Here is a 12,021-nt window from a genome sequence, read left to right as displayed (position 1 = left end):
TCGCCAGTTTCTAAGATTAGGGATGAAGACAAGTCTAACAAATCAAAGATCTTAAAAATCGGTCTTGCAGTTTTTCAGTTTTAAAAAGTGTATGAAACCCTTCTTTGTTTAAGATGTGGATTTTGTTTTGTTTATATGAAATGAATCGAAAATGTTTATAATCGTTGAAGCACGTAAACTCCCAAATGAAAATACCTAGAAACTTGAAATTGTGTAAGGGAAAATATGAAAATTCTAGGATTTCAATATTTCGTGATCCACTAGTCCTATAAAATTTGATATGGATTGAGTTCCAACTGGTTCGTAACTGGTTTGTTTTCGTGAAGTTGGCAACATCTTGCAGAAATCGCGAATCGGAACCTTTAACCACACTATATATCCACATGTTGCAACCGCCGCAGTCGTCTGGCGTACTTTGAATGGTGTGCTACGGTATGTTATGTGAGCGGGTAATTTTTTAACGTGGATATACAGGGTGTTTCCTAAACATGCGGCAAAAATTCAGGAGGTTGTTCCTTGGACTATTTTAAGCATGTTTTGTCCTTGGATGATTTTTGAAAAACCTCTTTGTTTCGAAGATACAGGGCGAACAACATTTTTCATATTTTTAAAATTAATAATAGTTTAAATAAAAATGCGTACCGCACTGTGTTTACTAAGTAGGTACAATTTATTTTTAAATTTGTTTAACAACATTCCAATTACTAAAAACCCTTAGATTATTTCCTATGGGGCCATCTAAAATCATTAGTTTATACCACTCCAGTAGAAAATGTGGAAGACTTGCGAAATCGGATCATTGCTGGGTGTAACTTAATAAGAAATGATCCTGGTGTTTTTGAAAGGGTTCGGCAGTCAATGAGGAGAAGATTGGATGCTTGTATGCTGGCTAGAGGTGGTCATTTTCAACAGTTTTTGTAGGTTGAGTTGAATTTTCATGTAATTTTTCATAATAAAATGTTATTATCTGAAATTTTGTTTCCCCTATATCTTCGAAACAAATAGGTTTTTCAAAAATCATCAAAGGACAAAATATTCTTAGAATAGTCCAAGGAACAACCCCCTGAATTTTTGCCGCATGTTTAGGAAACACCCTGTATATGCGAAATACTAGGAGTTGTGCAGAAAATATGGCGAACGGTACATCGAAATATATTTAGCAGCTTACTTTACATTCATTAAACGTCACGTTAAAAAAAAAACTGAAAACATTTGGTTGGGGGGATTTAGACATTTCGGGAAATTTTTCTATTGTTGCCTTTTGGCGAGAGACTTTGCCACATACCAAATTTGTTTCAATTTGTTTTGAAATAAAGTAATTATTCAGAAGAAACACTAATCCGAGCAATCAATGCAGTTCGAAATGAAAAAATTTCAATACAGACAGCTTCCGAACTGTACAACATTCCCAGAAGAACTCTTTGGTATAAAATTAACAAAAGATATATGGGCGAACCCGAAGGCATTACTGCACTAACATATACTGCCTGCACTTCATTGAATTACCAAAAAACGCATTTTTAAGGCATTGGCAAACTCTCACCGATTTCCGGGTCATTTTGCCAAATTTTTAAAAATAAAAAAGAAGTGTGCACCTTTTCATCTGATTCTAACCACAGCAGTCGACAACTAAATTGTTCAAATTAAACATACTTTGCACATGAATCATTTCACAAAAAAACGAAAAAGGTACACCAAGAAGACTAAAAAGGGGTGCAAAGTCACACCGCTCTACGGTACCTAATAAGAAAATGAGATAAAGGGTTTGCCATTTGCCTTGAGCATTTTTTTGCACACATCCGTTTTTCTGACATTTTTTTTTCAAAAAGAACAATATGAATTTTTCGCTCCAAAGCATTGAGAATATGCTGGCCTAGATAGTAAAGCTTTATCGTCCAAGGATGCAAAATTATTTCTAGTTTCTTCAAATTTGAAATTCATATTGCGTACATCTCTCTATTTTGCACTATACTTTACTATATAAAGAAAATGGACGTGACTTAAAAATTTTGTCAAATTTCTGTGTCCCTGGTCTGAAACTTTCGAGTTCCTTCTTATGATCTGAATGTTTTTTGTTTGAATGATTCATATAAACATATTTTGTATTGTATTTGATGCAAGGTTTATTTATGTTATGAAATTTATTTTGTTATCAAACAACTCCCTATACAGTGTGGGCTTTTGAAAACGAAACAGACGAAAACACTTTATTTCGAAAAAAACTCGGACACGTCGGTTTTTGATTCAAGAAAGATGAGGTCAGCGATACCTCATTTTAAAGATCTCTCTATCCTGCGTTCAGAATATTGAATTTTTTTCAATCAATCCATTCATTTTCGAGATATTCAAAATTAAGTTTTGTACAATACAGGTCATTTCGTCAAGTATTTTATGTGAATTGATAAAATTTTCACCTATTTATTCTGTGATTACGATTAGGTATAATTGTTAATGGTCATACACTAGACAACAAAATAATTACTGTTCATTACTTTCATTAACAATTGAGGTATAAAAAATGGTTCAACGCTCAATTTTTTTCTCTGGAGCAAAATCTACGCTTCGCAGCTAGTATCATTTAATTTAATATTTATTTAATTGCTCGATAGCCTACTATTTTACAATAATCTATGTTGTTTTTTCATTGTAGGTTCTCGGAAGTTGTCTTTTGAAATTGTTTTCTTTTAGATACTGTTCCTAAAATAAAAATTCATTAAACTTTCTGTCTTTATTATTGATGGGAGAAACAAACAGTATTTTGATGTCTGGTGTATGACAGTTATAGAGCATCATCAAAACTACAGAATAATTTCGCATGCTCAACAGAAAAACCAGTGGTGTTCAAAATTTGAATATGCATATTTCGAAATCCAATGGATCTAATGAGAAAAAACCTGATATGCTGAATTCAGGATAGAAAGACCTTTCAAATGAGGTTTCACTCAACCCATCTTCCCTATTCAAATTTAGGGGTTCGGGTTGTAATACTAAGGGCTGAAACGAAATAGATATATATTTGATCTGAAAAGTTGTCTTCTTCGAATCAAAAATCGGCTTATTCGAACACTTTATCGAAATGATTCATTCCACCTGTTATATTCCGTCTGTTTCGATTTCAAAAGCCCACTCTGTATAATGAGAAATGTTGCAAGGATTTATTAAATAATTTTCACTCCCTTCAAATATTAGATGTGCAAACTATTGAGTATTGACTATAATTAAGTACTACCCGACAATTAGTTATTGCTTATTCTCCACTGAAAGCCTTTATTCTTTTTTTTTCATCTAAAAACTGATTATCAGTCATGAATACTTTACGATTAGTGATCGAAATTTCTCAATATAGATTTGGTAGGGTTATGGGCCAACGATGGTATCGAAGAAAAACTATTTTCCGAAAATTTAAGCATATCGTATATTCAAAAAATCTTGAATTATTTAAAACCCGAAATGTCTCAACCATAATTGTCATACCAAATTTCATCAGAATCGATCTATTACAATGCAAAATATGACTATTACATTGTGCGGACACACAGACAGACTCGAAACTAAAGTTGTTTAGAATGGTCTCAAAAACATTTTGCGAGTGGAAATTCAGAAATCGAAGACCAAATAATATTTTCATCCCAAAAGGGATCACAATTTTTTGACTACTTTCTGTTGACTCGGAAGCAAAAATGTTGACTAAGAATTTGCCTTTTCATCAATACCTCAATTTTTTCAATGTCAAACCAGAATATTTTTAAAGCATCCGAAAGAAAGAATTTCTGAACATCACTTGAGCAACTGCAGTCCAATCTCTTATTGTTCTCATAATAATGTAGGTTTTCACAACTAAAAGAAATTGCTTAGCATTCAAATTTGGTTGGGTTTTTCTTGGATTAATGGTTTTTTCCTGAGGGGTTTGAAATCTTTTTTACTTTCATTTATAACAAACAAAACTCTGGATATAGGTGTGGTAATTCTTAATATAAATAGCAAATGAATGTTCGATGTCGATTTTTGTTCCACTTTCCACTAATTCGACAATGATGATTTGGAGTTTTTCTTTCCAGTTTGCGCCTGTGTAGTTCACAAAAGATGTCATTTGCAAGTCGTTACAAGTTGTCCAGGTACAAAGGTCGAGGTAAGTTGAAATGAAATAATTAGGTACATAAACCGTATATCGGCATTCATGAAAAACCAAAGTTTATTCCATTTGTCTACTCTCAAAAAAACAAATAATAGGATTCATATAACGGATTTTACAAAACTTTAATTTTGGGAATCAAGTCATTTCTGTGCTTAATTTCAGTTCATTTTGGGATCTATCATAGAGTAATAAACATGTTCATAACTCTGAGGGATCCACCATAGATTTCGAAATACAGGATGAGTCAATAGTGCTCGATCGATCGATAACTCCTGTAAATTTTGGGTTAGGAGTATGATTCAACTTTTGACAGAGTCGATAGCACTCAGTGCATAAGCTCAAATTATTTTTAACTCTACAGACTGGTCCAAAAGTGATTCAATACGATATCACCCTGTTTTATTTTCTTAAATAGAAATGCTCAATTTTCATATCATACTCATGATCTACATGAAATTCTAATTTCGAAATACCTCACTTGACGTAAGCCATTTTTTTGTAAAATTTCATGGTTATAATGGCACGAACTAAAGATCATATCTTGAGAACCGTTCGAGTTAATGGTACAATTTATTTTTTATTGAATTCCCGAATAGTTTTCAAGTCTTCTGCAAATTTACGGATTACTCTATAGGTGTTCCGAAAGACACTGTAATTTTTGAAAAATGTCAATAAGTCAATTTTTTCAAGTGGCATACCCTGATTTTTTTTTGTCGTCGGGTAGCCTAATCTTCATTTTTTGTCTAGACATATGCCTAAAGTGAATAATTTTCAAAATACTTCGATTTCAAGTTTTCTACTGGGGCTGGGAGTATACTTTTCACGCATACGATTTCAAAGGGATAATATTACTCAACCCAACTTAATACCTACTAATAATATCAATTTAAGATGAGCCAAATCATCAAAATAGTTGTAAATATTAATTTTGGCAAAATGAAATGGAGACCACTTGAGAAAACAGGATCATAGCCTGAATTCGAAAGGAGTTCGAAATGACTGCATATTTTGAAGTGAAAAAGTCTTATCAATATTTATCGCTCATTTGATCTGCTCAGATGTCTGCAAACTTTTCAATAATTTCAATATGATTGAAATGAGCTGCAGTTCGATTTGAAAAAGAAATATGAGCAGATCATATGAGCAATAAATATTGATGAGACTTTTTCAGCTGAAAATATGCAATAATTCTGAACTCATCCTTAAGAGAATTCTCACTATGTTTCTGTTTGTTCACCTGGTCTCCATTGCATTTTTTCAAAATGAATGTTTTTGAATATTTCAATGATTTCCTTGATTTGCCTTATCTTTAAATGAAATTGTCAGTAGATATTAAGTGAAGTTGAGTAATCTTATCCCTTTGAAATGTATACTTGCAAAGTATACTGCTAGTCCTAGTACAAAACATGAAATGCGAAGCATTCGGAAAATAATTCATAAATTTGGCTGAAGACTTGAAAAATATACGGGGATTCAATAAAAAATAAGTCGTACAATTATCTCGAACGATCTTCGAACCACTTAGCTGTATGAATAAAGCTTGCAAAGTGGTTTTGAAGCAATATCTTGAATCTCTTGAAAAATTATACATAGAGGTTAACCATCAAAAAGGAGACCCTTTAAAAAGGTCTCCGTTTTTAATGCCATCTATCGCTTCAACTGAAAACTAAAAGAGATTAAAAAACCTCGAAAATTGGGAATGTATTCATAGGTACTATTTTTATATCCCAAAATAAATAATTTGAAATGAAAAAAAGCATACAAGAAAAACATAATTCTCCTCTTTAATGGAACAACCTTCATTTTTTCCTCTATTTTCTAGAAATATGCAGTTTTCTTATATTTTCTTGAGCTGTTTTCCACAATTTTAGCTCGGAATATCTAACCACAATTACCAATTAAGTTTCAATTGCCGTGGACACAATAAAATGCCATAGAAACCTGAGAATAAAACAATTAAATGACATTCTTATTAAAGAAGTAACCTGTCTAATTTCCTTCGAAAATATTAGCTTCATACTCACTTCATATTTTCGGAAGCAGGAAAGAAGCCTTCGCCTAGAGTTGAAAATATATAGTGTTCCATTCGATAAATAAGAAATTTATTTTCCTTTTTTAATTTTGCGATTCGCAAGTGTTGAATAATAGCGATAAACCCCTATAATGTTCGAAGTTTTTAATCTCACACAGCAGTAGCGTAGGGGTCAAAATGTAAGAGGTCACCCCATATATTAATTGTTCGATGTTTTTCTAACAATAATATATTTTCAAACTTCCACAGTCAAGCCAACAGAGTACCAGATTCAATGTGAACTTACCTCATCGTTTTGTAGTCCATACTTACAAGAAGTTTACTTTTTGTGACCATTGCGGTTCTTTATTGTATGGACTGTTCAAGCAAGGGTTGCACTGCGAGGTGTGCTCTCTCAATGTCCACAAGAGATGTCAAAAAAACGTGGCGAACAACTGCGGTATTAATACGAAACAGATGGCTGAAATACTTACGGCCATAGGTGAGTATCATGATAAAACATTGACACCTATTTCTTAAAGCCTCTTTGCTCTAAATCTTTTCATACCTCAATTTGATACAATAAATTTGCAATAAATTCGAGGTATTGCAACCCAGGACATCATTACTTGGTTTATGTCTGTACTCACAGTCAATACTTCGTACTTGAGTAAGGAGTATTGACTATGAGTGCAGGCATTAATGTGTGTGCAAATAAAGAAAAGATACTAAAGAAAACTCATGCTGGAAATTGCTGAGTGTGTATAGGAATGTTTACACTCTTTTAGATTAGTTTGAATATGGTCAGATTTTATGACAACTTTTTATGATTCAGTTGGCTTAACTTTCAACTTGCCAATAATATCCCTATTACATTCATGACAATTTTTATCCCTTTTTTTTAAATCTTGTTCGCTGAATAATAATACCATAAAATATTATTATAAAGGCATCTGATATTTGCACGAACCTCCTTAATATATCATCAATTCAGAGAAGATATAGGACCAATTCAAATAATTCTTATAGATACTACAGTCGACGAAATAGAGCGCATGCGTATTACTTTTAAATTTCAGCCACAGCCATTCAGTCAGGCGAGAATAAAGTGCAATTAATAGGAGTATAATACTGGTTAATTTGGTTGAAGCGTGCATTGGAATATGGGCCAGTTCCATAATCCATGCCAAAAGGCTTTGAAAGGAGCTTTAAAATGACTCCAGTTCCTTAAAACATATTCCGATCGTCTTTTGGAGAAAGCTTCATTTTATTTGAAACTGTCAAGTTTCCTAGGTTTGGTGGCTATTCTGAGAACAAGTGATTTATTGCTTGCATTTGGTAATATTCCATAGAAATTTAAATTTTAGTATCGTAATCATGAGCATGCGCGAACAAAAATTGTTTTTCTTGCCATAAAGGGGCCAGTATCCGGACTCCTGATGAAAGAAACTTCAAAGCTTTCTTTAACCTTAAAATTGGTTTATGGAACACGTTTCATTTGTAATGGAGCCTTTCCAGGAAAAAGGAGACTTTCGATTATGGAACTGGCCCTAAGTCTGCTCAGGTGTGCGAAGCAATTGTTGGCACGAAATCGAGGAGGAAAAACTACTCTTATCAATTAATCTTAAATTAATTCAAATGAGATATGATTACTTCAAACATAATTCTTTACCTTGAACCGTCCGTTCATCTGAGGCGAACCGAACTTCTTCGGAATACTGAGCCATACTATAATGGTATGTAATGGAATTATACCATTACATATTTTTACATCAAGCAGAAAACATACGCAGGTTAAGTTAACCACCTGACCATAGGGTATGTGACTGGCATAAGGTTACAAAGCTATCGTGGGTGGAACTCAATATCATGATATATTAAAAGAAGAGTCTCTTTATATTCTATAGCATTTCTGTTTCAGACTTTTCACTTCTAATCTTCCAACCTTTGTACTATACTTCTTATGAAAAAATGTTCAATACATATTCCATATTCCAATTATTCCTATATTACAATCCCAAAACCATTCGGTGATTCTTGATTCTACAAACAACAATTTTGGTTTTTAGTTAACTGATCTTTTCAGATGTGACTTTTATTTCAGGGGTATCACCTGATAAACAAACACCAAGAAGAGCTACAAAGTATATTTCTGGCCCAGGCAATGGCAGCTCTGAGGCTGGTGGGGAAAATCAAGCATCCGAACAGACTGTTGATAATCAAGGGAAATTGGTGGAGGAAAAATTGCATAATAATGGTAAGATTTGCAGAAATATATAAAAAATATAAACTTCCATTGATATATGTACTTTCCTAATTGATATGATGACAGAAAGATTTACTTTCAACTAATTCATAATGCAGAGTACTTACAGTTTCTCCATTTTCAAATGATCAATGACAGTATATGAACCACAAACAAACAGTTCAGCAGAAAACGTCAATTTCACGTGAATGATTAACGAAATGGTTACGTTAAGGTCGTTCAGACAGAAAATTCTAACTCGCATATAGATTGCATAGCTCCCTGTTACGATTCGTGAAAAATTGTTGGTATTTTTTTGCAGTACTTTTATTGCACTACGAGCTCGTCTTTGTTCGAGGTTCATTATTTTCCTTTATCTATCCATTTTCTCGGCATCGCCCTTTATTTGCTATCTGTGATTTTGCATTCGTCATCGGTATACACTTACCCATTGTTTTTGGTTTTTTGTATCTTCTCGTCACAAAATTTCAATATGTAGTTATCAAAGAACTGAACTGGGTAATTAGCATCAAAAAAATTGTCTGGGCTGTGTTGTACAATTTATTGTGTTTCATTCAAATTCCAATTTATTTGTGAAGACATCAGTTTTGAATTTACTATATCTACAAGGTGTTCCTAAATTGGAGGTACAAATGAAAATGACAGATTTCTTGGATCATTTCAAGATAAAAAGTCCTATAACATGAGTCCGCAAACGTTATAAAGTTCAAGTTTTTCCCTCATGGCACCTTTCCTTCACAAGATATTTAACTTGAATTGGCATAGATATTCCAATTTAAAGTTTTCATCATGTGATATGCTAATTTTAAATGCAAGTCTACAGGGTGAATTTTTTCTGGAAGGGAACCCGCTTCTTCCTTCCAGATTTTTTTTTTTGTGAACCACTGGTAGTTTAGAAAAATTTAAAAAGGAACTCTGGTTCAGTACTAAACTTTTTGGTTTGTCGTAGTTTTGTCGTATCTGCAATCGATTTCGAGAAAAAAATTCAAACAGCTCTCTTTAGTATTTTCAGGAAAATCCAAATTATTATAAGCATCCAATTAGGTAGCTGTGATGAATAAATCAATTATAAGTTTTGGACTTATTTACCAACTCTGTAGCGAAGATTAATAAAAATTCGATAAACTGGATAAGCATCACAACAAAGTAGGACTACAAGAAACACCCCTGTATCTCGAAAACAAAGCGTTTGCGGGCTCATGTTTATGGGCCATTTTATTTTCAAAAATTATCCAAGAAATCTCTCATTTTCCTTTGTAACTCCAATTCAAGAACACCCAGTAAAAGATAAGAACAATCGAATTGGTAATAAAAAAAATTATCTCGAGTAATTTGGTTCAAACCTCTTTTTCTAACATTATAGATATGAATAAACAATGTAGTCACAACATTTTTTGAAAGATAATCGAATAATTTTGATCATATTGAAATACACTGCTCAACAATTGATAGGGATCACTTACTTGTTCTAAATTTATTTCTGAATCTTGGAGCGAATAGCTCCAAGATTATAAATTTAGTCAGATATCAGAGTATTTTCAGTTGATAATATGGTTCACTTGAGAAAAGAATGAAAAAATGGAAAGTTGGAGAGAAAAAAAGACTTTATTAGGAACACTCAAAATTCTGTGTTTGAATAACATAAAAATTTTATGATGAAACCACAAGAAGGCTGAAGTTTCGGTTAAGCTAGTACCTAGTTGGTCCCCCACGAGCTCGTCTCAAGCATTCTACCCTACGAGGCATACTTTCGATCAAACGATTTATAAAATTATGGGGCAAATTCGTCCAAATATCCCGTAAAGCGTTAGAAAGGTCCTCCTGGTTATTGATCGGTTGTTCTAAGGTTGACAATTGTCTAGACATCTCAGACCAGACATGTTCGATGCAATTCATGTCTGGAGAGCGAGCTGGCCAGTCCATCCTATCAATAGCATGAGTTTCTAGCGCTTCATTAACCAGACGACTACGGTGTGAACGGGCATTATCGTCAATTAAAATGAAATTCTCGCCCACGGCAGCCGCAAACGGAACAATTATGGGTTCAATGATCATATCGTGATATCTCTGGCTGGTCATGGTGGTGTTCTGCAGAACAACCAACTCTATGCGTTGGTTCAAACAAATGCCTCCCCATACACATATAGAACCTCCGCCAAAAGCTGTTGTGGGTACCATAAACTGTTCTGCATACCTTCGACCTCTTTCCCTCCAAGCAAGAATACGTCCATCGGACCAAACGAAATCTAGACTCATCCGTAAATAAACATCGGCTCCAATTTTCAAGTGTCCAATTGCGGTGCTCCTCAGCCCATTGCCGTCGATGAACCCGGTGTTCCCTATTCAAACGGGGATGTTGTACCCTCCTACGTGCTCTCAAACCACGAACATGTAGTCGTCGTCTTACAGTCTGGTTCGAAATTAGAACTCCTGTTGCAACTCTCAGTGATCTATTGAGCCGCGACGCCGGGTAAGTGGGATTTCTCCTAGCATTGAGGATCAAAAGACGATCTTGGGCAGCTGTTGTACTGCGCTGCCGACCTCCCCCATGAACATAAGCTACTGAGTTGTTTTGGATGAACCTATTTCAAGCCCGACTCACGACACTTTGCGAAACATTCAACCGCCGGGACACTTCTCGCTGGGACAAACCTTCCGGTATCCACCGTATGATTTGGTCCAGTTGCACAGGAGCCAAACGTCTTCTCGGCATGACTGATAAGCTTATATTGTTCTCATTTCTTCAATTATTGTCACCTTATGTGTTTGAACGAGAGAAAAAAAACAGATTTAATAACAAATACCACATTGCTTTTCACTCCACCTGCCTACAGATAATAATCGATTTTGTGAACAAGAGCCGATGAAGTGAGGAAGACTTCGATATAATCAACTCAAAACATCTTACTTTTTCCTTAGAGAACATATAATGTACAGATATTCACGAGATAACTTGAAAAAAATACAAATGAAGAGAAGTTCATATGTGATCCCTAGCAATTGTTGATCAGTGTAGTTCAAATATAAAACGTTCCTGATAAAATATGTATTTAATAAGATTGAATAGTTTCAGGAAGAGATGGAAGCCAGACAAAGGTTGGGTTGGAGGAATTCACCTTCATTAAAGTTCTCGGTAAAGGAAGTTTTGGCAAAGTTATGTTAGCTGAGAAAAAGGATACTGAGGAAATATACGCCATTAAAGTGTTGAAGAAGGATGTTATCATACAAGATGATGATGTTGATTGTACCATGACAGAAAAACGAATATTGGCTTTAGCCGCTAAACATCCTTTTCTCACAGCTTTACATTCTTGTTTCCAGACTGCAGATAGGTAAGTGTGAACTGTGAATATTAGTACCTCCTCGCACTACTGTAAATAAATGTTATAAATCAATCATAATGCTTACTGATTTTGAATATCTATTGTATTCAGCGGACCATCTGTTATTTCTTCCTCGAACTGCTTATGAAGACACCTTCAAATATTTCTATGGTTTCTCCTATATCGAGTTTCTGATTTTTATAGGAAACATTGAGTTCCCTAGTTCCCAATGGACTGATAACACGGGCGTAGCCAAGTGGGGGGGTTTTGGGGGTTCAAACCCCCC

The 12,021-nt window shown here is 34.2% G+C and overlaps 1 protein-coding gene across 1 annotated transcript in view; it reads left to right on the top strand.

Moving 5' to 3' along the window:
• LOC123688898 (protein kinase C) overlaps positions 1 to 12,021 on the top strand; it is a 44,743-nt gene that overhangs the window by 20,922 nt on the left and 11,800 nt on the right. Inside the window, exons 5-8 of the mRNA XM_045627638.1 lie at positions 4,059 to 4,129; positions 6,417 to 6,648; positions 8,251 to 8,403; positions 11,480 to 11,744. Of these exons, the coding sequence (XP_045483594.1) occupies positions 4,059 to 4,129; positions 6,417 to 6,648; positions 8,251 to 8,403; positions 11,480 to 11,744 (721 nt within the window). The remainder of the gene's footprint in view (positions 1 to 4,058; positions 4,130 to 6,416; positions 6,649 to 8,250; positions 8,404 to 11,479; positions 11,745 to 12,021) is intronic.

This window comes from Harmonia axyridis, chromosome 1, assembly GCF_914767665.1.
Source record: "Harmonia axyridis chromosome 1, icHarAxyr1.1, whole genome shotgun sequence".
In the NCBI taxonomy this organism is placed as follows: domain Eukaryota; kingdom Metazoa; phylum Arthropoda; class Insecta; order Coleoptera; family Coccinellidae; genus Harmonia; species Harmonia axyridis.
The sequence above is the reverse complement of the archived record's forward strand: the minus strand, read 5'-3'. Positions and strand labels throughout refer to the sequence as shown.